The sequence below is a fragment of the Hemitrygon akajei genome, chromosome 16 (assembly GCF_048418815.1).
Source record: "Hemitrygon akajei chromosome 16, sHemAka1.3, whole genome shotgun sequence".
Taxonomy (NCBI): Eukaryota; Metazoa; Chordata; class Chondrichthyes; order Myliobatiformes; family Dasyatidae; genus Hemitrygon; species Hemitrygon akajei.
In genome coordinates, this window is record NC_133139.1 from 63,863,331 (window position 1) to 63,891,170 (window position 27,840).

Sequence of the window (27,840 nt, forward strand, 5' to 3'; positions counted from 1 at the left end):
CTCTCATAACCTTATAAACCTCTGTTAGGCCTCCCATTGGTCTCTGCAGCTCCAGGTAAAAAAACCCAGTTTTGTCCAACTCCTGCTTGTCTGGTAGTTATTGAGCTGATCGGGAAGAGCTGTCTCTGCAGAGTTCTTGAGACGTGCAGTCCTTACGTTCTTGTAGCTGCGTTTCTCTTGCTGCCATTGTTTTAGGGCCTGGGTAATGGCAACAGAGAAGATGAAGGGGTGGTTTCTCTAACAGTCATTAGCACCTGAAATGGTGCCGTTGAGGAAGTTGTTACAGTTTCTCACTCACCATAATAACACAATCCAACGAGTACTCGTGTGGAGCTTGAATGTCACTGTGAAACTCTGGGCTTGTCTCTCTGGTGAAACAAGGTGTTGATTATGAGGAAACTATTCCCCAAACATCTTGTGAGAAAATTGGAATTAGTTTCCTTAATCCTCTAACCTAAAGGACAAATTCTGTCCCACTATTAAAACTCTTGGACCTTTGGCCTCACAATCCATCTCCTTATGACCTTGCACCTTATGGTCTACCTGCTCTACACTTTCTCTGAAGCCTTTTGCACTTTATTCTGCATTCTGTTATTGCTTTACCTTGTCCTGTCTCAATGCACTGTGTAGTGATTTGATCTGTATGAACAGTAGGCAAGGCAAGCTTTTCACTCTGTCTGGGTACATGTGCCAATAATAAACCAATATATCCAACACCACTCAATGGCCACTTTATTAGACACCTCCTGTACCTAATAAAGTGGCCTGTGAGTGCACGTTTGTGTTCTCCTGCTGTTGTGTGGGACTTCAGGCTTCTGTTCCTCTTGTCCTTCTCAGTCTAGGAATTCTGCTGAGACAAATATAATCAGAAAATCAATGGAAAGCTGAATCCCCAGGGCCGGGGAGTATTCTGAATGTTCTGTTGTTTAGTCAGTAGTAAAGCCGTTCTCCTCTGATCTGAAGACAATTGTTACATTCCTCTGTGACGCCATTTCCTCCCCACTTCGCTGTTTCCATTTAACAAGCTATGTGAATGCTTTTCTGAAACAGTTCACAGAAACTCCACAAAATGATGCAATTAGAGTCCAGAGGAAGGGTCAGCCCGAAGCATCGACTGTCCATTTCCCTCCACAGATGCTGCCCAACCTGCTGAGTTCCTCTGGCAGGCATCCTGTTTGCTCCAAGGAGACTCTTCCTGCGATCTCAGTAAAGCAGCCAACATAATCGAAGACCTCACCTATTCTGGGCATTTCCCCTTCTCCCTCCTGCCATCGGGCAGAAGGTACAAAAGCTTGAAAGCGTGTCACAGCAGGCTCAAGGACAGCTTCCGCCCCACAGTTATAGACTATTCAATGGTCCTCTAGCACAATATGATGGGTTTTTGACCTCACAATTGATTTTGTATCTTATTGTCTACCTGCTTTGCATTTTCCCTGTAACTATAGCACTTTATTCTGCACTCCGTTGTATTTCTTCCCTTGTACCACACTGGGCAATCTTTCTTCTTTTCCCAAGTTGTAGCCTGCTGTTGTAGGACGCCGCAGCGTTGCAGTTAGCAAATGGCTTTACAGAGATCTTCAATCAGTGTTCAATAACTGCCACTGACCGTAAGGAGTTTGTACCTTCTCCCCATGAGCAGTGCGTGCTCCTGTTTCTCCCACACTCCAAAGGTGTCCAGCTCAGGTCAGGGTTTGTTGCCAGAAGCACGTCGGCACTTGCGGACTTTCCCCAACACGTCCACGGAGCGTGTTGGTCATAGACACAAAATATACATTTCCCTGCATGTTTCAATGTGCACATGACAAATAAATCTTTTAATCTCTTAATGGACGGTTCCGAAATCTGATGGCTATTCACCTCTGTAGATGCTTTCTGACCTGTTGAGTCCCTGCAGATCCTTTGTGTGTTTTACAGCAGTATGTGAACCCAATGGCCTGTTTCAGCACCACCTCCCCCTCCCCACTTCCCCAGCAGCGTACGGTGATGGCCTGACAATTTATCAGAAAGTTCCAACCAGATCAGAAAAGGAATGAGGCTGGGAGCTCTGCTGTGATGTAACCCCCACCACCTCTGTGTCTGGGGCCGAGCACTCACCTGATCTGCAATCCTATTATGATCATCCTTGTTACGATCTTTATCGTTTACCTGCACTGCACTTTCTCTGCAGCTGTGACACCCTATTCTGCATTGTTAATGCTCTACCTCGTTCTACCTCAATACACTGTGTAGTGATTTGATCTGTATGAACAATATGCAAGGCAGGCTTTTCACTGCACTGTAATACATTGTAAGATATACCAACATGAGCTTGGTGGTTAGCGTAACACTTTACAGAGCCAGCTGGGGTACTGGTGGACAGTACATTCTCCTGGAGACCCCAGCTGTCCTTGCCCAGACCTCTACGGGTAGGCCTTCTCATCCTGGCTTCTGCAGGCTGGTTGACAGTGTCAGAGATCAATCTATTCTGACGTCAAACACTGGCACATCGAGCATTGGTATTGGTTTAAAGAAAAGATGAGCTTTATTTGTCACATGCACATCGAAGCATACACTGAACTGCCGTCGTTTGCATTAAGGACTGACACAGTCAGAAAATTGTGCTGGAGGCAGCCCACAAGCGTCACTATGCTTCTGACACCAACATACCATGCCCACAATTTACTTACCCTAACCTATACGTCTTTACAATGTGGAAGGAAACTGGGGCACCAAGGGGAGGAAAGTACAAACTCCTTACTTACAGCAGTGGGGATTGAACCCAGATCTTACAGCTGGCATTGTTCAAAGGTTTAAAGGTCCAATTTAATGTCAGAGAAATGTATACAATATACATCCTGAAATGCTTTTTCTTCGCAAGCATCCACGAAAACAGAGGAGTCCCCCAAAGAATGAATGACACTTAAATGTTAGAACCCCAAAGTCCCTCCCCAGTTCCCCTCCTTCCCGCGCATAAGCGGCAGCAAGCAAAAATCCCCCCTCCCCCCACTGGCAAAAAAAAGCATTGGCATCCGCCACTGAGCACTCAAGTGGGAGCAAAGCACAGACTTCCAGTTACACCAAAGACTTCGCGTTTCACCTGGTATTTGACATACCACAGGTTCTCTCTCTCCCTAATAAGGGAGAAAGAGGTGTCTCGCCATTTTCCCAGCGAGCGGAGAGACATAACAAACAACTCGCTGGTTTATGATGTTAAAAGTCTGCCACGTCGCTTTTTATGAGCTCTGTGCCCAAAAATCTCGGCACACAACTGCAGATATTCTGACTCCCCCAACGACACACGAGTCTCCTGTCATGACACCGACCTTCGATCCGCCCGGCTCCAGAGTCCTGAGATCCCAGTCTTCCGAATCTGAGCCGGACTCTATGGCCGAACCTTTGGCGTGCCGAACAACAATGGTCAGCTGTGAAACCCCGAGAGTGAGTCCCATTCCTGCAAAGAACTGTAGTCAACATGTAACTTCAGGTCAGAGTTTTCAAAAGAACCCTGAATGGGAAAAATAAAGATATTAAAGATGGAAGTAGAGCTGTTTCTGAAGATGCAAGCAAAGGAGTCACTTTTAGGCGCCATTAACCCTCCTAAGCTATTGTGATAGTGTTATTTTAACTGTTACATTCCTCTGCCACCCAGAAAATCTGAAGCACGACAGCACAGACTTTCGGGAGTGTGGAGGGTGGTGTGATGGGTTTTTGACTAAGCTCGTGAGAGGAATGAGAAAATTACAAACAGCAGGTTATCACACTCACACTGACAGCGTTTAATGAAAGAGATGATAGAGCTCAGGGCTGAGAGTAATTTGAGGAGGCATCTGTCACAAAGCGTAGAATGAGACACAGCTTCACAACACGCACCTCCCTACCATTGAGCAGATTTACAGGAAAGCAGCATCCATCATCAAGGCCCCTCACCATCCACACATTCTCTTCTCGCCATTACCATCGGGCAGGGGGTGCAGGAGCCTTAGGCTTCACAGTGCCAGGTTCAGGAACAGTAATTACCCTTCAAAAATCAGGCTCCTGAACTGGTGTGGATAACTTCACTCATCTCAACTCAACTGATTCTAAAACCAGTGGACTCACCCTCAAGAACGCAACAACTCGTGTTCTCAGCATTATTTATTTATTCGCACAATTTGTCTTATTTTGCATGCTGGAAGCTTGCCAGTCTGTTTATGTATAGTTTTCATAAATTCTATTGTATTTCTTTACTTTCATGTGAATACCTGCAAGAAAATCAATCTCAGGGTGGCATGTAGATACTTTGATAATAAATTTACTTTGAATTTGATCCTCCTTGGACTGCATGAGAAGTGCTGCATGACCTGAAATCTCCTCTCACAACTGAGAAAATGGAGCTAATTATAATCGGCAGTGAGGGGAAAAAATCCATGATATTGATCTTGTGGGATTAACAAACAGATTTACTCGGGCTTACAATTGTCAATTCTTGCACAGAGAGAACTTTACTCTATATTAAACCTGTGCCAAACTTGCCCTGGGAGTTTTTATTGAGAAAAGTTGTGGGAACTTCACTTAGTAGCTAACCCAAGACCTGTCTCCAGCACATCCTTAACGCAACCGACACATTTCATTGTACATTTCGATGTACGCGTGTTAGATAAATCTAAATCTGAATCTGAGTGAGTGACAAATCAAAGTAGAGGGAGATTTATTCCGGGCAACACACACTGGAGGAACTCAGCAGGTCAGACAGCATCTATGGAGAAGAATAAACAGTTGACGTTTCAAACCAAGATCCATCATCAGGACAAGAAAAGAAGTGGGAAGAAGCCAGAATGAGAAAGTGGGTGGGGGGGGAGTACAAACCGGAAGGGGATAGGTGAAACCAAGTGCGGGGGATGTGGGATGGAGTGAGAAGCTGGGAGGTGATAGGTGGAAGGGGCAAAAGACCTTAGAAGAAGGAATCTGATAAGAGAGGAGAGTGGACCTTGGGGGGGGGGGGGCGGGAAGGGAAGGAGGAGGGGACCCAGATGAGCAGGTGATGAAAAGAGAAAGGATGAGGTGCTAACCAGAATGGGGAATGGAAAAAGAACTTTACACTGCACAAAGACAAAGTTCAAAGTAAATTTAATATGAGAGTACGTGTATTGTATCTTACCACATACTATTTTGAAATAGCATATACAGGAAAGTAAAGACATTTATTTATAAAGAATCAAATTTATCAAATCAACCTAAGACTGACAACCAATGTGCAACAGAAAGCAAACAGTGCAAATAAAAATAAAAATAAAAAAGTAAATAATACTGGGAACATGAGTACATAGAAGCTTTGAAAGTGAGTCTGGAGGTTGTAGAATCAGTTCAGAGTGGTGGTGAGTGAAGCTATCCACACCCGTCCAGGAGCCTGATGTTTGTAGGGTAATAATTGTTCCTGAACCAGCTGGTGTGGGATCTTGTCCATTCATTCCTCCCCACTGATCTCCCTCCTGGCACTTACCCTTGCAAGCAGAACAAGTGCTACACCTGCCCCTGCACCTCCGCCTTCACCACCATTCAGGGCCCCAAACAGTCCTTCCAGGTGAGGCAACACTTCACCTGTGAGTTTGTTGGGGTAATCTACTATATCCAGTGCTCCCGATGTGACCTGTATATCAGTGAGATCCAATGTACATTGGGAGGCCTCTTCGCCAAGCACTTTGTCCGCCAGAAAACGTGGGATCTCCCAGTGGCCACCTATTTTAATTCCACTTCCCTTTCCCATTCTCACATGTCTATCCATGGCCTCTTCCACTGTCATTATGAGCCCACACTCAGGTTGGAGGGGCAACATCCTATATTCCATCAGATCAGCCTCCAACCTTGTGGTGAACTAGATATACCTGTCTGACTGCTCCTGTGGCTCCTCCCAAGACCCTGCTGACTACCCCTGTGGCTCCTCCCACAGACCCCTGTATAAAGGCGACTGTGGCCTGCTGCTCTCCCTCATTTTCCCCAGGATGTAGTGTTGTTCTTCAGTCAATAAAAGCCGATATCTCACTTCCTAAGTCTCGGCGTGAGTTATTGATGGTGCATCAAACCTGATGGCATGAACAACGATTTCTCGAACTTTCTGTAATGCTTGTCCAATAATAGTAGCAAGAAGAGGACATGGACCTGAGCTGCCGAGCGTTTTTGTTGATGGATGCTGCTTTCTTATGTCAGCACTCCACGTAAATGTGCTCGGTGATGGGGAGGGCTTTGTCCATGATGCACTGGGCTGTATCCACCACTTTCTGCAGACTTTTCCATTCCTGAGCATTGGTGTTTCCATGCCAGACTGTGATGCAACCAGTCAGGATACCCTCCACCATGCATCTATAGATGTTGGTCATTTTCCCTCTCTGACTGCTGAAACTCATTCCTTGCACCTCTCACTAATGTTTTTCCCTTTCACTGTCACCCCTCCTCATCCCTTTCCTCCACTTCAGGCCCCTCCTCCAACCTCCTACTTCTCTTCTCCCCCAGGCCATCCTCTCCTTTCACCTCTGCCTCATTAGCCTTGGTTAAGACCCCAGCAATATTTTCCCTTACTATTATTTGTGCAAAGGAGCAAAGTAATTCAGATTTATTTACCAATTTTCACTGTTTCAATGTGCATGTGGTAAATGAACTGAACCTGAATCAATTCCCCAAACTTAACTAGCATAGATACTTAAATTTTCTTATAACTACCACTACAATATAATCTTCTTCTATAAAAGGGGTGGCATTACGATTTACAGCACCAGTGGTTGGGGTTTAGTTCCCAGAGTTTGTATGTCCTGCCCCTGACGTGGGAAACGGTCACTGGCTGACCAGTCCATCCATACCTCTTATCATCTTGTGCAGATTATCAAATCATCTTTCATCTGCCTTCTCGCCAAAGAGAAAAGTCCTAACTCGCTCAACCTTTCCTCAAAAGACCCAGGCAGCATCCTTGTAAATCTTTCCTGTACCCTCTCTAAAACTGCTCTAAAAGGCAATAGTAATGGTTATTTGCAAGTGTTGCCATGATTCACCCACTGACATAGTGTGCAAACAGCTTCTCTATTCATGATCCCACATAAGAATAAGATGCTTTTTTTCAAGTAACTGTGAAACTGCCAGATTGTAAATCTTTATCATTGGTTAACAAACTTCAGGAAGGCAGTCTGCCCTTTACTTCGTCTATAGACCCGAAATCCATCAAGGTGTGTGCCCCTTAATTACCCCCTGGAATGGCATAGTTCAGGGATAATTCAAAATGCTCAATAAGCATTAGTGATGCCCACCTCTCATGATCTTGTTTCCCCAAGGTATCTGAAAGAATTAACTGACAGGGAAGGAGCCAAGAATTCAGACACAGGGGACTGCAGATGTTGGAATCTGGAGCAACAAAAATTCAGCTGGAGGAACTCAAGAGGGTAAAGCAGCTTCTGTGGAAGGAAAATAATTGTTGATGTTTTGGGTCAAAACTGCATCAGGGCCTGGTGTTTTTACCTGAAATATTGACAGTTCCTTTCCTCCCACAGATGCTGCTTGTTCCATTGAGTTCTTCCAGTCAGTTTTTTGTTGAGCCAAGAATTCAACTGGCTTCCTAATAAAGCATTGATCCAGCAATCTAACCGCATGTAAAATCCTGAAGCTGTATAAATGCACCCTCTGCTGGAAACAACTGGAACTACAGCTGGTAGAAACAGAAAATAGGTGCAGGAGTAGGCCATTCGGCCCTTCGAGCCTGCACTGCCATTCAGTATGATCATGGCTGATCATCCAACTCAGAACCCTGTACCTGCTTTCTCTCCATACCCCCTGATCCCTTTAGCCACAAGAGCCATATCTAACTTCCTCTTAAATATAGCCAATGAACCGGCCTCAACTGTTTCCTGTGGCAGAGAATTCCACAGATTCACCACTCTCTGTATGAAGAAGTTTTTCCTCATCTCGGTCTTAAAAGGCTTCCCCTTTATCCTTAAACTGTGACCCCCTCGTTCTGGACTTCCCCAACATTGGGAACAATCTTCCTGCATCTAGCCTGTCCAATCCCTTTAGAATTTTATACGTTTCAATAAGATCCCCCCTCAATCTTCTAAATTCCAGTGAGTATAAGCCTAGTCGATCCAGTCTTTCTTCATATGAAAGTCCTGCCATCCCAGGAATCAATCTGGTGAACTTTCTCTGTATTCCCTCTATGGCAAGAATGTCTTTCCTCAGATTAGGGGACCAAAACTGCACACAATATTCTAGGTGCGGTCTCACCAAGGCCTTGTACAACTGTACTAGAACCTCCCTGCTCCTGTACTCAAATCCTTTTGCTATGAATGCCAACATACCATTTGCCTTTTTCACCGCCTGCTGTACCTGCATGCCCACCTTCAGTGACTGGTGTACAATGACACCCAGGTCTCGTTGCATCTGTCCTTTTCCTAATCGGCCACCGTTCAGATAATAATCTGTTTTCCTGTTCTTGCAACCAAAGTGGATAACCTCACATTTATCCACATTAAATTGCATCTGCCATGAATTTGCCCACTCACCTAACCTATCCAAGTCACCCTGCATCCTCTTAGCATCCTCCTCACAGCTAACACCGCCGCCCAGCTTCGTGTCATCCGCAAACTTGGAGATGCTGCATTTAGTTCCCTCGTCTAAATCATTAATATATATTGTAAACAACTGGGGTCCCAGCACTGAGCCTTGCGGTACCCCACTAGTCACTGCCTGCCATTCTGAAAAGGTCCCGTTTACTCCCACTCTTTGCTTCCTGTCTGCCAACCAATTCTCTATCCACATCAATACCATACCCCCAATACCGTGTGCTTTAAGTTTGCACACTAATCTCCTATGTGGGACCTTGTCAAAAGCCTTTTGAAAATCTAAATGTACCACATCCACTGGCTCTCCCTTATCCACTCTCCTAGTTACATCTTCAAAAAATTCTATAAGATTCGTCAGACATGATTTTCCTTTCACAAATCCATGCTGACTTTGTCTGATGATTTCACCTCTTTCCAAATGTGCTGTTATCACATCTTTGATAACCGACTCCAGCATTTTCCCCACCACGGATGTCAGACTAACAGGTCTATAATTCCCCGGTTTTTCTCTCCCTCCTTTTTTAAAAAGTGAGGTTACATTAGCCACCCTCCAATCCTCAGGAACTAATCCAGAATCTAAGGAGTTTTGAAAAATTATCACTAATACATCCACTATTTCTTGGGCTACTTCCTTAAGCACTCTGGGATGCAGACCATCTAGCCCTGGGGATTTATCTGCCTTTAATCCCTTCAATTTACCTAACATCACTTCCCTACTAACATGTATTTCCCTCAGTTCCTCCATCTCACTAGACCCTCGGTCCCCTACTATTTCCAGAAGATTATTTATGTCCTCCTTAGTGAAGACAGAACCAAAGTAGTTATTCAATTGGTCTGCCATGTCCTTGTTCCCTATGATCAATTCACCTGTTTCTGACTGTAAGGGACCTACATTTGTCTTGACCAATCTTTTTCTTTTCACATATCTACCTACATTTGTCTTGACCAATCTTTTTCTTTTCGCATATCTTGATCACTGTGAGACAACAGTGATCGCAGCAAATTGATCAACATTTTATTATTGTCATAGTACCAAGGTACAGTGAAAAACTTTGTTTTTCATGCCATCCATAGAGATAATTTCATTACATCTAATGATGTAGTACAACTGAAAGCAACAGAATGCAAAGCAAAGGACTCATGATGAAGGATCTTGGCCCAAAACATCAACTCTATTATTCTCCATTGATGCTGTCTGACCTGCTGAGCTCCTCCAGCATTGTGTGTGTGTTACACTGGATTTCCAGCATCTGCAAAATCTCTTGTGTGTATAAGAATCTGAGGGACGATATATGGAACTAGCTGCCAGATAAAGTTGATGAAGCAGGAACATTAGATACGTTTAAGTAGGTGAGTAGGTACATGGAAGACAGGATTTTGGAAGGATATGGGCCAAGTGCTGGGAAATGGAATTAGATTGAATATAGACCTTAGTCAGCATGGACACATATGGGCCAAAGGGCCTTTGTCTATGCTGCACAACTCTCTGTCACTAAGGCAGCAAAGCAGAATTCACAAACCATAGCTTCAAAGTTAAAATAAATTTATTATCAAACTACATTATATGTCACCGACATTCATTTCCTTGCAGACATTTACAGTAGAGCAGAGAAATACAGTAGATGATGTTGGGGCCTCTTGGTCAGGATTGACCATGGATGTTGCGAACTATCTTTTCTAGATATGCACGCAAGCCAGGGCAGTACAATATGGAAAGCAAGCTGTTGCCCATGTAGCAAGCTCCCCTTCTCCACGCATCTAATGAATCCAAAGGAATGGCAGAGACTGATACAGTTTGGCACCAGCAGTGTTACAGGAGTTGTCAGTTTGCATTGATAGCCAGCTTTTGCCCCTTCTCCTGTCGAACTGGGCTGTATCCTCCATTTACTGTAGACTTTTCTGTTCTGGCCATTGGTGTTTCCATACTAGTTATGAGGCAATCAGTCAGGATACTGTCCATGGTGCATCCATCAAATTTTATCAAAGTTTTAGATAACGCTGAATCTCTACAAACTTCCAAGGAAGTAGAGACACTGTTATGTAATGGCTGTTACATGCTTCTCCCAGACAGATCCTCTGGTATCATAACACCAAGGAATTTAAAGTTACTGACCCTCTCTACCTCTGATCCCCTAATGAAGACTGGCTCATAGATATCCAGCTTCTTTCTCCTGTAGTCAATAATCAGCTTTTACTGACTTTCAGTGAGAAGTTATTGTTATGATACTATTCAATCAGGTTTCCAATCTCCCTCCGATATGCTGATTTGTCACCTTTGATTCAGCCAGTGACAGTGGTGTCACCAACAAACTTAAATATGGCATTGGAGCTGTGCTTAGCCACACAGTCATAAGTGTAAAGCTAGTAGAGTAGGGGCTAAGCACACAGCCTTGTGGTGCACCTGTGCCGATGGAGATTATGGAGGAGATGTTGTTGCCAGTCTCTATTGACTGGAGTCTACAACTGAGGAAATTGAGGATCCAATCGCACAGGGAAGTATCAAGACCCAAGTCTTGGAGCTTAGTGATTAGTTTTGATGGGATGGTAGTATTGACAAAGTGAAATCTAACAACTTAAATAGTTGTGATTCTTCACTCCCCAATGAGCTGAAGGTCTTTTATGCATGCTGTGAAAGGAAGATTAAAACTATACTTGTGTGAATCCTTGCAGCATCTGGCAACCCTGTGATATCCATGCACACTACTTCACTTTTTGTCCTCTTTATGCATGACTTTTTTTAATATTTCTTTATGTAACTTATAGTGGTATTTTAATGTATTGCACTGTATTCTTCAGCAAAACAACAAATTTTATGACATGTCAGTGATGGTAGAGCTGATTCAAACTCTCCTGTCACTGTACCTCTCTCATTTGCTGTACTTGTCCACAGAATCGCCGTGTGATTTGCTGAGTGTGGAGGGACTGACAGAAGACCGGAAGTGAAGATGGCAGAAGTACTTCAGATGAAAACTAACTTCCCTGGTACGTCTAATCTCACCAGCGACCCTCTGCAAAGCTCCGTAAACAAGGAGAGTTCAGCCTGAGGGTGACACTTCGCCAGCTCAGTATAACTTCTTGAACTATTGGCCTTGATGTTATATAGAATCACACAGCATGGAAACAGACCCTTCGGCCCAATTCATCCATGCTGACCAAGATGTCTTGTCTATGCTAATTTCATCTCCTGCATTTGGCCTCTCTGTGTACCATGTTAAGAACTTTGATAGATCCTACTTCTACCACTTGCAGCTCATTCCATATACCCAGCCCCTTCTGTGTGGAAAAATATTACCTCTCAGGTCTCCTTTAAATCTTTCCCACTCAACTTAAACTTATGACCTCTACTATATCACTGCTATACCCTTGGAAAAGCAAACATTCAAAGTCCAAAGTCTAAAGTAATTTTATTATCAAAATACATACAGGAGGTACTGTCCTATATACCAACTTAGCAGATGTTGATTTTCTTTCTAAAGACTGCTCTCACTCACCAGGTCCTGCCTTATACTATTGAAGTCAGCCCTGCCCCAGTTTAACCCGAGGTCCAACCTTACCCTTCTTCACAACTACCTTAAAGTTTACCGAGCAGTGTTCACTATTCACACTGGGGTTCTCCTCAGATACTTCCACTGCCTGCCCATGCTCTTTCCCCAAAACAAGGTCAAGTACAGCTCCCTCTCTAGTAGGACATTCTACATACTGCTTTGAAAACCCTTCCTTGATGCATATAACAAATTCCACCCCAACTGTGGATAGTGTAGAAGGTGGGATAGTGACGGTAAGCAAGGCTGGGCTGAGAAGTGGCAGATGGAGTTCAACCAGGATAAGTATTAACTGATTCACTTTGGAATGTCAGAATCAGATTTAATATCTCGGCATAGTCATGCAATTTGTTGTTTTGCGGCAGCAGTACATTGCAATACATAATAATAAAAACTATAAATTACATTGAGAAGTGAATATTTAAAAATATTACACTAAATAAATAGTGCAAAAGGAGAGGAAAAAATACCAAAGCAGTGTTTAGGGGTTCATTGTCCATTCAGAAATCTGATGGCAGAGGGGAAGAAGCTGTTCCTGAAACACTAAGGGCTCCTGTACCTGCTCCTAGATGGTAGCAATGAGAAGAGGGCATGCCCTGCCTTAATGATGGATGCTGCCTTTTTGAGGCATCGCCTTTTAAGGTACCTTTGATTCTGGGGAGGCTGGTGCCATGATGGGGCCGGCAGAGTTTACAACTTCATTCAGCTTTTTCCAATCCTGTGCAGTGGCCCTTCCATACCAGACGGTGATGCAGCCAATTAGAATGCTCTCCATGGTACATCTGTAGAAATTTGCTAGAGTCATTGATGACGTACCAAATCCTAATGAAATGCAGCTCTGTCATGCGTTTGTCATAATTGCATCAATATATTGAGCCCAGGATAGATCTTCAGAGATGTTGACACTCGGGAACTTGAATCTGCTCACCTTTTCAACATCTGATCCTAGTGTACAGGAAGACCAGTATGTACTTGAGAGCAAGTTTGCTGTTGCAACACCATTTAACCAGCTGATTCTACCTCGCTCCTGTACACCTCCTCATTACCATCTGAAATTCTACCAACAATAGTTATGTTGTTGGCAAATTTATAGATGGCATTTGAGTTGTGCCTAGCCGTATATTCATGGGCGTAGAGAGAGTAGACCAACGGACTAAGCGTGCATCCTGAGGTGCACCAGTGTTGATTATAGTGAGGAAGAGATATTATTTCTGATCCAGACTAACTGTCGTCTTCCATTGAGGAAATCAAGGATCCAGTGCAGAGAGAGGTACAGAGGCCCAGCTTTTGGATCTTGTTGATGAGGACTGAGGGTATGATTATGTTGAACGCTAAGATGTCATCAATAAATAGCAGCCTCGTGTAGGTTTTACTATTGTCCAGGTGATCTAAGGCCGAGTGTACATAAGGAGTAGGCCATCTGGCTTGTCAAGCCTGCTCCACTATTCAATAAGATCATGGCTGATCTGGCTGTGAACTCATCTTCACTAACTTGCCTTTTCCCCATAACCCTTAATTCCCCTACTATGCAAAAATCTATCCAAACTTGTCTTAAATATATTTACTGATGTAGCTTCCACTGCTTTATTGGGCAGAGAATTCTACAGATTCACTACTCTCTGGGAAAAGCAGTTCCTCCTCATCTCTATTATAAATCTACTCCCCTGAATCTTGAGGCTATATCCCTTAGTTCTAGTCTCACCAACGAGTGGAAACAACTTTCCTGCCTCTATCTTATCTATCCCTTTCATAATTTTATATATTTCTATAAGATCTCCTCTCATTCTTCCGAATTCCAGTGAGTACAATTCCTGATGACTCAATCTCTCCTCATATTCTAACCCCCTCATCTCTGAAATCAACCTGGTGAACCTCCTCTGCACTGCCTCCAAAGCCAGTATATCCTTCTTCAAGTAAGGAGACCAGAACTGCACCCAGTACTGCAGGACAGCCTCACCAGTACCCTGTACAGTTGCAGCATGACCTCCCTACTCTTAACTTCAATCCCTCTAGCAATGAAGGCCAACATTCCATTTGTCTTCTTGATAGCCCGCTGCACCTGCAAACCAACCTTCTGTGATTCATGCACAATCACTCCCAAGTCCCTCTAAACAGCACAGCAGTATGCTGCAAATTTTTTTACCAATTAAATTGTCATCTTTAAGTGAAGAGTGAAGAGCTAGGGAGATTGCATCTGCTGTAGACTTACTGGCAATAAGCAAATTGCAGCAGGTCCAGGTCTTCACTTAGGTAGGAGTTGATTTTATTCATGACCAGCATCTCAAGGTATTTTCATCACAGTAGATATGAGTGACACTGGGCGATAGTTGCTGAGGCAGCTCACCCTGCTCCTCTTGGGCGCTGGTATGGTTGTCACCATTTTCAAGCAGGTGGGAACCTCTGGCTGTAACAGTGAGAGTTTGAAGAGGTCCTTGAACACTCCTGCCAGTTGGTTGGCACAGGTTTTCAAAGCCCCACCAGACACCTCGCAAGGGTTTACCCTCATGAAAGAAGTTCTGACATTAGCCTCTGAGACAGAGATCACAAGGGACTGGCATAGGTGCACTTTTATTCTTCCTTTCAAAGCAGCATAAAAGGTGTTGAGCTCAACTGGGAGTGAAGCATGACAGCCATCATGGTGTTGGGTTTTGCTCTGTAGGAAGTAATGGCCTGCAAACCCAGCCAGAGCCAACATGCATCTGATTCCGTCTCTAACTTCAGTCAAAATTGCTTCTTTGCCCTTGAAATGGCCTTCTATAGGTAATACCTGGATTTTTCTGTATGGTTCTGAATGCTACAGATCTAGCTGTCAGCAGACTACTGGTTCATCTATGGCATTTGGTTTGGGTATGTCTGGTATGTTCTCAAAAGCACACAGGTCTTGATGAAGCTATATTCATTCGGACTCAAAGATAAATCCCTAAATATTGTCCAGTCCACTGACTCAAAGCAGGCCTATAACCACTCGTCTGCCTCCCTTCACCATACCGCCTTGGTCCACCACTGGGGCTGCAGTCTTCAGTCTCTGCCCACATACCAGAAGTAGAAGTACAGCCAGCTGATCAGACTTTCCAAAGTGTGGGCGTGAGATGCCTCAGTAAGCATTCTTGATGGCGGTATTGTAGGGTTTCGCAAATAAAATGAAGTAAGGCATTTTATATTTAATGAAACCTGTAACACATTTTATGGAACCCCAAAACCTAAGCACCAAAGTGCACTCAAAATCTTTACGTAATAATGCCATCACGTCAGAGTGGCCTCTTAAAGTGAAACCCCGACAGTGTTGGTGGTTGTGAACTATGTACGTTTCCCCTAATTACATCACCCTACACAGGCCCCCCCCCCCCCCACTCCCAGAATTCACTAAAACTAGCACTGTGAGCCTGAGTCTGTCTGGAACTCAAACAAGCTACTCGGCTCAGGTCCTGTGTTCCATGGGTGGAGGGACAGCAGGTGCCTCTGGCTCATCCACAGGTGTGTTGACACACTCGTGGTCATTGTTGTGACGGCAGGGGCGTGGCAGCGGAGATTTCAAATCTCAGTGGGCCTGTTTAAGGCGATCTACTGAAAGACATTCAGGTTTACCCTTTTTATCTATAATAAGTCTTTTCTCCCTTTTCCAAAATGTGGAACGGGCCATTGTAAGGGGGCTTAAGGGAATGTTGGTGTGCAGTATGGCAGACAAAATCAAACAAGGTGGAATGTAGGTCAACAGGAACCCAAGAATTCTCTAGGCCATGATGGGAGGAAGGAATAGGTACAAAGGAATTGAATGTACTGAGGAGGGTGGAACACTTTTGAGAGGCCGACCAGGTGATCATGGTGTCAGGAATGAAATCACCTAGCACTCATAACAGCTGCTCTTCTGCCGACTCTGCCACAGACGGCTGCAGGTCCAAGGAGCAAGAGACACGGGAGATGATCATGCCAACACTCATCTGTCATGGAAACCCTCAGAGCAGCATTTAAGAGGCAGTGAAACTGCTCACAAAGTCCACTGGACTGTGTATGATATGCTGTGGTGTGATGTAACCTAACACTGAGTTTCTGGGCCATTGCAGCCCAGAGGTCTGATATGAACTCGGGAGCACAGTCAGGGGGAATATCATTTGGGGTGCCAAACTGAACAACCCAGGTGCTGATGAATGCCCGAGCCACATCAACGGCCATCGTTGATGTTAGAGGGACGACCTCTGGCCACCTGGTGGTACAGTCCACTGTGACTGTAAGAAGGTGTGTGAAAATACAGAAGGAGGGAAGAGGACCAACAAGGTCCACATTGACACGGTCAAACCATCGCTCAGTAACCTGAAAATGTGCCAATAGAGCCTGAACATGACAGTTAATTTTTGCCCACTGACATTCCACACAGGTTACATTCCAATTCTGCACATCCTTTCCGAGGCTGTGCCAAACAAGCTTCAGTGTAACCAGTTTCTGTGAGGCCTTCATGTGAGGCCACGTATGGAGTCAAAAACAGTCCGTCTCCAGTTGTGGGCACTGTGGGGCGAGGGCAACCAGTTTGGACATCTCACAGGAGAGATACCACAGCTTCCCCGAAATTAATCCTTCCTTCCTTTCTTCCTTCTTGTTTTATGGCAGTTGGCACCCAGCTTAATGGTGCATTACCGCCACCTTCTGCTCCGGGGTGTGGATCAGACGATAGACTTACATTCTAAATCCTTCACCTATTCACACACACATACCCTAATCTACACTATATCCTTCCTTCTTTGGCCACCCTAGTACCCTCTTCCTGCTTATCCATCATATCCTATAAAAAAACCCTGAATCCCTTAAAAAAGCTAAAAGTACCCTGACCTGTGCTCTCTCACCAATGCCCAGTTACCCTTTTAATGTGAATTCCTGCAGCCCAAATTCCCTTAGATTAATTCTCATCATCTCTCTCTGTATCCCATACTTCCTGCAACTCAGAATTACATGTTCTACTGACTCCTCTTCCTAACATTCCTCACACAATCCTGTCTGGTGTTTCCCTATCATTTTCAAAAATTAAAGTCAGCCAACCACAGGGGGAGCGGGTGTGCCAGTAGGGTCACATCAGAAAGAGCTTGTCTGGTATCATCAAATGCCCTGGTCATGTCCGCTGACCAGTCAAGCATGTGATTAGAGGTTTTGTCTTTAAGCGCACTATACAGGGGAAGCATAACTACAACGGCTCGGGCAATGAAGTGGTGATAGAAATTCACCATGCCTAAAAACTCCTGTAGCTTTTTGGTGGTGCAGAGTGGTGGGAAATCCACAATAGTGGCTACTTTTGATGGGAGGGGTTTCACACCTTCTACGGAGATGCGATGACCGAGAAAGCCTATGGGTGGCAACCCAAACTAACATTTAGCAGGGTTGATAATCAACCCATGTCGGCTTAAACTCTCGAAAACTGTGTGGAGGTGAGATACGTGTTCAGATTTGGATGCACTGGTGACAAATATGTCATCCGGGTAAACAAAAAGAAAATCTGAGTCTCTTAACGCAGAGTCCATCAGCCATTGGAAAGTCTTTGCTGCATTTTTCAGCCTAAACGGCATACGCAAAAAGTCAAAGTGGCCAAACAGGGTTATCACAGCCATTTTGCGAATGTCCTTCGAGCACACAGGTGGACCCTAACAAGATCAACTTTGGAAAAAGTTTACTTTCTGACTGTACGAGCTGAAAAGTCTTGGATGTATGGGACCGGGTAATGATTGGGGGTGGCTTCATTAAGGTGTAGGTAACCATCACATGCGAGACAGCTGCTATCGGACTTAGGACCATATGGAGGGTGAAGCTCAGGAGCTATTCAACTGGCATACAGTGCCAAGTCTTCCAATGTTCGCAAACTCAACCTTCACGGTTGCCAGCTTTTCTGGGTTATGTGGGCATGAACAGGCAAGCCAGTGTGGGAATGTGAAGCTCGACCCCATGTCTTGTGACGGTAGTGGAGAATGTGGGCTTGGTGAGGTCTGGGAATTCGCCCAGCAATCAAGTAAACTGTCATGCATGGTCCATGTGCTTGACGGAGTCGCTGTGGGGAACTTACTGGAGGAGCAGGGTAACGACCCAAAGTCCTTGACATCCACAAGCCAGTAAGCAGTCCTTAGGATCAACTAATAATTCTTGGACACACAGGAAATCTGCACCGAGCAGAGGTCTGGCCACTTTAGCCAGGACGAAGACCCATGTGTAATGTCGCCCACTGAAGCAGAGCATCACCCGTCTTGTCCCGTAAGTCTGGATCCTGTTGCCGTTGGTGTCCTCCAGTGAGGTTTTGTCGCTCTTTGCCTTCTCATCAATAGGCAATGGTGGTAGCACACTTACTTGAGCACCCGTGTCACACAGGAAGCGTTGCCCTGAAAGGGTGTCCATAAGGAAGAGTAGATGACCCTGGCAGCTGGGACCCACGGTGTTCACAGGCCTCTGATGTCCCGATGCACTGGCACTGTCGAAGCTGCAAGTTATTTGTCACGTCTTAGCGTTTGTACCAAAGTGAGCGTGGAAAAGACCTGGTGTTGTCGGTTTTGCAGCCACAGGTGGGGGCCTTGCTGATCGGGCTTATTGAGGTAGGGAAAGGAGGAGGAATGATGCTTAGCTGAGTGTAGACTATCAGCCACTTTAGCAAGCTCCCTATAATCCTTCACAGGTACATTAGCGAGGGCTGTGTTAGCTCGATCAGGCATTTCCTGTATCAAGTTCCTTAAAAGTGAAATGAGGATGGTGATTTCCCAGGAGAGACAGCATGTGGTCCATTAGCTCCGGCAGCTTATCATTGCCGAGACTGGGTAAGGAGACAACTGTTTGGTGCACTCTGACTCCGATAGACCAAGGGTCTGTAAAAGGTGAGTTTTCAGCGATTTATTGTGTTTAGGCAGGTGTTCAGGAAGACTCATCACTTTCATGGCTGTGGAATTGCTGAGCGATGCTACCATATAGTAGAATTTGGTGTTGCCAGCAGAGATTATACATTATTCATTTTATACAAACCAAGCGACTGCATTTTGCTTCCAAATCTCTGTCAGTTCCAAAGTGACTGCATTGGCCAACATATTCAATAACTCTGGAATCATCTTAGAGCATCGGGATCCCGGATGTAGGGTTTTGCAAATAAAACAAAGTGAGGCACTTTCTGTTTAATTAAACCCATAACACATTTTATTGAACTCCATAACTTATACACCAAAGCGCGCTCAAAATCTTTATGTAATAATGTCATCACATCAGGCCAGCCTCTTAAAGCGAAACCCCTATTCAATGTAGGTGGTTGTGAATTATGTACCTTTCCCACAACTATGTTGCTGTACAATATAACAGTGGTCAAGAGTGTTGACTCTTCTGGTTTCACAGGTGAGATGTTGGTAGTAGTTCAGAGACGACTTCAAGCTGGACTGGTTGAAATCTCCTGCAATTTCGATACAGGATTCTTGCACCGGAATCATAGCGACACTTATGGGCTGCCCCTAACATATCTTGGACTGTGTTGAATGTTGGCACAAAGCAACACATTTCACTGTATGTTTCAAAGGTTCATTTATTATCGAAGTACACAACTCTGAAATTCTTCTTCTCCTGATAGCCACGAAACCAAGAAAGAAAAGAACGGCAACACAATTATCAACCCTCAAACCCCGCCTCCCCGCTCAAAAAAAACAAACAAACGGAGCAGGCACATCAACCCCCAAATCCCTCCCTCCCCGCTCAAAAGAACGAATGAAAATGTAACAGGCACATCGACTGCCAAATCGCCCCTCCCCCGCACACAAAAAACCCAAAAAAGATCAGGCGAAAACCACAGAGTATTAAAAAAAACTAAGATCTATCTTATCTGAGTGCGTGGATTTTCTGACATGGAACTACGTTCTGTGAATAAAAGGGACCGACCCTTTCTTTTCCCTGGCTCCTTCTGTTTCTCTGTTTTAATGATGTGTGGGAATGATCTCTGAATATATACTTAAGAACATTTTGTTATGAAGTGTTCCCAGGAACTAACAATAGAACAAGACACTCTGTATCCTTGATGCCAAGTTAACAAACTAATTTAAAATGCTGCTTAGCTTGCCCCCAACCATTCAGCCACTCACAGTAACCCAGTTTTACAGACAGAAATGAAATGTGGCATACAGCACAGAAACAGGCAATTCAGCCCACTGCATTCATTCTGTCCAATGTACTAATAACATTTATCTACATTAAGTCTGTAGCCTTATATTCCTTGGCTATTCGTGTACCTCCCTCGCACTGTGAGAGTAACACATTACAGACTCTAGCAACCCTGGAAAAGCTTCCCCTAAGATCCTCGCTAAATCACCTACCCTTCACCTTATACCTACTATATCCTCTTAAACAGCCCCAGCATGGGAAAATACAGCTCAGGGTGTTCCGGAGTTCAAAGTTCAATTCTGGTATTGTCGGTAAGGAGTCTGTGAACGGTGTGGCTTTGCTCAAGGTGCTCCTCTTACCTGTGCTTAGTGTTAAGTCTGAGGGTTCCTGGGTGGTGTGGTTGTTGGACTGGGCAGGCCTGTTCTACGCTGTATCTCTAAATAAAATGGTTCCTACTCTCTGTCCTACGTAATTCTCTCCTCAAAGTGTTCTGGTGCTCAGTGTATTTCCTGCAGATGCCATTACAGTGGCATGTCAAAGAAGTAAATAACACCATGTATCAGTTGTTCATGGGTTCATCGTCGTTCATAAATCCGATGACTGAGGGGAAGAAGGTGTTGCTAAGATGTTCAGTGTGGGTCTTCAGGCTCCTGTACCCCCTCCCTGGCAGTAGTAGTGTCTCAGACAGTGAGAGTCCTCAGTGAAGGTCTTCTTGAGGCACCGTCTCTGGAAGGTGCCCTCAGTGATAGAGAGGGTTGTACCCGAGGTGAAGCTAGGTGAGTCTACAACCCTTTGTAGCTTCTTGCATTGGAGCCTCGATACCGGGCTGTGGTGCAGCAGATAGATTACTCTCTGCTGTACACCTGTAGAAATTCGGTGACGTGCCGAATCTCGTAGAGTGCAGAATCAGAAGTGCATCAGGGAAGGTTCCTCCATCCCACCCTCAGATGCTGAGAAAACAGGGTCTCTCCTTTCAGTGGTGGTGTACCTGTGGTAGATCGTAACCCACCTAATTCTTGCTGTATCTTCCAGGTAACATGGACCTCAGCGCTGGCTCCGAGCCCAAGGGCAAGGACGAGAACCCGCCGTACTCGGTGGAAACCCCCTACGGATTCCACCTGGACCTGGACTTCGTGAAGTACGTGGACGACATCGAGAAGGGCAACACCATCAAGAAGGTCCATATCCACCGGAGGCCGCGGGGCTGCAGCTACACTGGTTCGTGGTGGACCTCCACCGAGTCACTGTGCTCCAACGCCAGCGGCGACAGCCGGTATTCCTCCTACTCCTACTGCGGCCGCAACTCCTACGGCTACAACAGGCCCCCGCCGCCGGGCGGGCACAACACCCGGGTGGAGAAGACCCTGCTGGAGACCAGGAGGCGTTTGGAGGAGGACCGCGGGGAGGAGGGCCGGAGGCCGCGCTACACCAGCCTGGGCAGCCTGCACAGCAGCGTGGCAGGCTCCACCAGCTCCCTGGCAGGCGCGGGCCAGCCATACTCCCGGTTCCCCTGGCAGGACGGCACCCTGGATGGCCGGTTCACCCCGCTGGGGTCGGGCGTGGCCACTCCGTCCACCCCCAACGCAGCCCACCTGCACAACATCCGCGAGCAGATGGCGGCAGCCCTGCGGCGGCTGAAGGAGTTGGAGGAGCAGGTGAAGATGGTGCCCGTGCTCCAGGTGAAGATCTCAGTGCTCCAGGAAGAGAAGAGGCAGCTGAGTGTCCAACTTAAGAGCCAGAAGTTCCTGGGCTACAGCTCTGGTGTGCTCCGGTCCCGAGGAGAGCTGCACATAGACACGCCCGAGGAAGGTAAAGTGGAGGCTCCGCTCTCCCCAACGCTGAGGGGACTGACCCAGGGGACAGCATACGGCGTCAGGAGCGTGGGCACCTGGGTGAGGGAGAAGGAGCTGGGCATCACCCCCACTTGGCTGCAGCAAGACGCCGAGCACCAGCGGCACGTGGCTGAGCTCCTGACCAGGAAGGTGTCTGCGCTGGAGAAGCGGCTGAGGGAGGCCGGTCGGGAGTTGGAGACCGCCCAGAGGCAGCGCAAGGAGGTGGCCGACAAGGGGCAGCAGGCAGACCTCGGGGCAGGGGCGGCGAGTTTGGGAGCTCCAGCCTCCAAAGAGGCCGCTGGCAGGGGAAGGGGAGGCGGTCCGCCGTGCGCCGGCAGAGAGCGCCGGTCGGTGGGCGTGCAGGCTGGGAGCCCGGCTCACTTACGGGTGGGTGGGGACTCGGCTCAGGAGCGTGAGCCAGATGTGGCCCCGGGCAGCAGGGCAGCAGAGGAGGGGAAGACGAGCACCAGCGGTCCCTTCAAGGAGGCGCCAGCCAAGCTGGTGACCTGTACCATCGTGACGACACTGGCGTCCACCTGCGAGGAGGTGAACTCGGTGATAACCAAGGCCAAGGCAGTGAAACAGACAAGAACGGGGCCGAGTGGGGCAGAGCTGCGAGAGGCCGTGGAGCAACTCACCCAAGGTACTGCATGGAAGCTCTGAGAGTCCACCCGTCACCTCGTTCCCTCTCTCCCTCCCTCCTTCCTTTCTTCCCTTCTTCCCTCCCTCCCTTCCTCCCTCCCTCCATTTTCTCTTCCCTCCCTCATTCTTCTTTCCCTTCGTTTTCCCCCTCCCTATCTCTCCCTCCCTCTATCCCTCCCTTTCCCTCTATCCCTCTCTCCCATCTCTCCTTCTCTCCCATCTCTCCCTCCCTCTTTCTCTTCCTCCCTCCCTTTTGTTCTCCCTCTTTCCCACCCTCTTCCTTCCTCCTCCCACTTAGCACTTTGCACAAGTTGAGAACATCCCTGAGCTGATCATACCCATTGACCACAGTATGAAAGGTAATATTGGAATGAGTTTATTATTATCGCCTGTACCAAGAAGTTTCACTTCATACAGGTCAGATCTTTACAGAGTACCTAGAGATCGAGCAAGCTAAAACAGTAATAAGACACACTGTAGAATAAAGTGTATTCACTACAAGGAAAGCGCAGTGCAGACTGACTGTATGCAATGTGATGATCTGCAGTTATTTCTTAATATAATAATCAGCCATAACTGAATGGCTGAACAGACTAGATGGGCTGAAGGCCTAATTCTGCCTTTACATTTTATGGCCTAAAGCAGCCGTCCCCATCAAAATCCCTTTGGCAGATTCAGCTCATCGATGCAAGACCGACGCCACTGATCCAGTTTTCTCCTAGAGCACAGAATGCTGCAGCCCAGGAACAGGCCCTTCAGCCCACAATGTCTGTGCTGAGCACCATGCCAAATTAAACGAATCCCTTGTACTGCGTATGATCCGTACCCCTTCATCCCTGCATATTCAAGTGTCTATTTAGGAGCCTCTGGAATGCCTTTTTAACCTGTCCACTCCTGGCAGAATGTTCCAACACCTACCATTCTGCTTTTTATAAATACTTGCCCCCCTCACCTTAAAACTATGCCCCCTAGCATTCAAAATTCCCTCCATTTCACTTTCATCCACCTAGAGTCTCTTAAATGACCTTATTGTATCTCTCACTCACTCACTCACTCCCACACTCACCCACTCACATTTTCTCACACTCACTCTTGTACTCACACTCATGCGCACACTCGCATTCTCCCTCTCTCTCCTTCCCCTTTCCAACCACCCCCCCCCCCACCCCTCCATCTCAGGGAAACTCATTCATTTCTACAGTTGCTCAAATATTCACTCACTGGCACACACCCATGCACAGAGTCACAATACTCACCTACAATCATTCTCACACACACACACAATTATAAATTTGCTCACACACTCGTGCACACACATACATATACTACTCACTCTCAATCATTCATACATACACACACCCACTCACAAACACTCACACACCCTCTCTATCTTTCAACACAACACGCTTTCTGTATATCTCTTCCACTCACATTTACACACACACACACACTCTCACACACACACTCTCTCATACACACACACTCTCTCACACACACACACACACACTCACACACACACACTCTCATACACACACTCACATACATACACTCTCACACACACACACACTCTCATACACACACACTCTCACACACATACACTCTCTCACACACACACACACTCACACACACACACTCTCATACACACACACTCTCACACACACACACGCGCTCTCTCTCTCTCTCTCCCTCCCTCTCTCTCTCTCTCTCTCTCTCTTTTCTCTCTCCCCCCTCTCTCCCTCTCTCCCTCTCTCTCTCACCCTGCCCATTTCTAACACCTCAGAACAGTAACTCCCTGGTTGTTCTGACCTCCTTCCTCCCCAGGATCCCTCTTGTCTTCTCTACTTGGATCCATCAGCTTCTCCATATTCCTTTACACCCCACCCTCCGCCGACCCAATCAGTCAGGCCCCAAACTCCACTTCCCCTGGGTCATATACCCACATCTTGTTCTTGTCAAATTCCACTCCCCTCTTCTCAGTATCCCACTTCCCCATTCTCCCACCACCCTACAATACCCCCTCACTCCACCACCTCTCCCCCGCCTCTGCCTCTGTCTTACACACCTTGCTCAGGCCCTTCCCCCGCCCACCAATCCCCCAAGGCATTTAAATTCCGGACGTCTGAATCCAGAGTCACCTTGGCAGTGTAAGAACATGGGATCACTTGGACATCAACAGCTGTGTAGTGGATGTGTAGCTGGCCAGGGAATTTAAACTGATTGGGACAGGAATTCTGTGAGATGAAACTGAAGGGGAAGTGGTTTTATTGTGGAATGATGTGTTTGGACTGGAGCACATACTCATCTGGAATCAAGTATAAGCCTTTCCCATTATAGATGGGGCTTCAGACTGTGAGTTTTGGATCTATAACTGCACTGACTCCTGCCTAAACTACTAGGTGAAAGTTCCTGTTGAGAAATCCCATGTAAAAAATGACGTGGGAAAACTCGCTTACATCCACTGGCCCACAGACAGACAACAGCAAGCTGCTCGTAACTCAAAACTAGGCCAAAAATTTGATGAATTCCCAGAGTTTGGGTTAACCACAGAGTAAAAGCTGCCTCTACACAGTCCCGTCACACACTTCCAGGGCAGCAACAGCACGGGTAACAGTACAGAACGACAGCAGGCCACTCGACACACAATGTCCGTGCTGAACACCATGCCAAGTTAATCTCAATTTCTTCTGCCTACACGTGGGCCACACACCTCCATTTGGTTTGGTTGGTTTAGTGATGCAGTGAAAACCTGCTTTCCGTACAGATCATTTCATACACAGTACATTACAACGGAAAACAATGACAGAATGCAGAACAAAGTGTTACAGCTGGAGAGCAGTACAGGCCCGTCAGCCCAAGATGTTGTGCCGAACTTTTACCCTACTTAAGATCTATCTAACCCTTCCATCCTACATAAACCTCCATTTTTCTATCATCAATGTGCCAATCTAAGAGATTCTTAAATGCCCCTAATGTATCTGCCTCTGTCATGACCCCTAGCACCACCAATCTCATTATAAAAAGATTTGCTTCTGATATTCCCACCTATACTTTCCTCCAATCATCTTATTAGGCATTTCTGCCCTGGGAAATAGGTCTCTGGCTATCTACTTGATTGATGCCTCTTATCCTGTATACTCTATCAAGTCACTTCTCATTGTCCTTCACTCCAAAGAGAAAAGCCCTCGCTTGCTCAAATTGTCCTCATAAGACATGCTCTCCAATCTAGGGCAGCATCCTGGTTAATCTCCTCTGCACCAGATCCTTCCAATAATAAGTCGTTCAGAATAGTACTCAATCTAATGCCCTTCCCTTGGACAACATTGGTGGCATGGAGAGGGGAGACTTGCAGCTTAGGCAACTGCGGGTCTTCCATAAAAAAACCTTGCCCAGGCTTGTGCCCTGGAAACTTTCCAAGGTGCAAATCCATGGTCTATCGAGACTAACAGAGGCCTACACAGTACTCAATATTCCAAGTGTGGTCTACCCCCAAATACATGACTATCTCAATCCTACCCTAGGAGAGGGACAGTAGTGGCTAGAGAGAGACAGAAGAGACTGCAGATGCTGGAATCTGGAACAACACACAAAATGCTGGAGGAACTCAGCAGAACGAGCAGCATCTATAGTGGGAAAGGCATTGTAGATACTTTGTGTCAAAACCCCACATCAGTAGAGTCCAGTCCTGATTCAGGGTTTCGATCTGTATTATCAGGATCAGGTTTATTAATATGTCATGAAATTTATTGTTTTGTGGTAGCAGTGCTGTTCAATACATTAAAAAATTACTGTAAGTTACAATAAGAAAAGGTGTTGCTGAGTCTGGAGGATCTGAGTTATAAGGAAAAATTGAGTAGATTAGGATTTTATTCCTTGGAACGTAGAAGATTGAGGGGCAATTTGATAGAGGTATACAAAATTATGAGGGTTATAGATAGGGTAAATGCAAGCAGGCCTTTTCCACTGAGATTGAGTGGGACTTCAACATAGATTAAGGATTAAATGATTAAGAGGAACATGAGAGGAAACTAATTTATTTAAGGGTCCTGAGAGTGGAACGAGCTGCCAGAGCAAGTGGTGCATGCAAGCTCGATTTCAATGTTTAAGAGAAGTTTGGATAGGTTCGTGAATGGTAGGGGTATGGAGGGCTGTGGTCCTGGTGCAGGTCAATGGGAGTGGACAGTTTAAATGATTTGGCATGGGCTAGATGGGCTGAAGAGTCTGCTTCTGTGCTATGACTGTTAAAAAATTTATGAAAAAGTAATAGTGCAAAAAGAGAGCAAAATAGTGAGGTAGTGTTCATGGACTAGAGGGGGAAAAACTGTTACTGAAATGTTGAGTGTGTGTTTCCAGGCTCTCTCCACACAGACCCACTGAGTTCCTCAAGAAGACTGTTCATTAAGCTGCCTCAGATTCACTAATCAAACATGCCCGCATTTCACCTGACAAGGGGAGGCGATCAATAGATTGCACACCCATTAGCTTTACGTGTCACATGTACATTGAAACACACATTGGAATGTTGTTTGCATTAGTCCAAGTGCTTGTGCAGTGCTTCGGCACCAATGTAAAATGCTCACCACTCATTAATCCTAACCGTATAGTTCTGGAATGTGTAAAAAAACTGGTCAGAAAGGGAACATACAAACTCCTTACAGACAGCGGCTGGAATTGAACCTCCAGCCTTACAGCTGATGTTGAAATAGTGCTGCATGAACCTCTACACTACCATGCTGCCCCAAGGAACAAATAGCTGTCTGTGTGGTTCTGTAAGCCAATGAGGCAATGGTCTCATTTTATAACATTTCTCTTTCAAGCCTCTCGTGAAACGAACAGGATCGTCCCTTCTGTTCAACCCCCTTGGGTCACCGAGGCACCTCAGGCTCTTCCTATCGCTGATGTCTGCAGTGCAGTGGAAACACCACAAGCGCTGGGTTCTCCAGGGACGATGAAAGCCCACCACTTGCCCCCAGCGGCTGTGGTGAGACAGGGAGACACCAACCCGTCGGCAGACGATTCAACACGACCAGGTAACCCTTCACTCCCATTGTCCTTGACGTTACTGACAACACGTAGTGGGAGGCGAGCAGCATGTGTAGGGTGCAGCTGATTAGAGGAAAAACACAGCAGCTGATAGTTCCTTGAGTGGCTCACTTGCCACATGGCCAACCAACTACA

At 46.1% G+C, this 27,840-nt stretch overlaps 1 protein-coding gene across 8 annotated transcripts in view; it reads left to right on the forward strand.

Moving 5' to 3' along the window:
* The window catches only part of kank2 (KN motif and ankyrin repeat domains 2), a 156,606-nt gene that overhangs the window by 83,938 nt on the left and 44,828 nt on the right, over positions 1-27,840 (forward strand). For 5 of the 8 annotated variants that reach the window (XM_073069038.1, XM_073069039.1, XM_073069036.1 and 2 more), the window contains exons 2-4: positions 11,446-11,537; positions 21,224-22,666; positions 27,480-27,692. In XM_073069038.1, the coding sequence (XP_072925139.1) occupies positions 11,501-11,537; positions 21,224-22,666; positions 27,480-27,692 (1,693 nt within the window). In that variant the 5' untranslated portion in view covers positions 11,446-11,500. The remainder of the gene's footprint in view (positions 1-11,445; positions 11,538-21,223; positions 22,667-27,479; positions 27,693-27,840) is intronic. The other 3 variants (XM_073069035.1, XM_073069042.1, XM_073069034.1) reach the window with 1 other exon arrangement.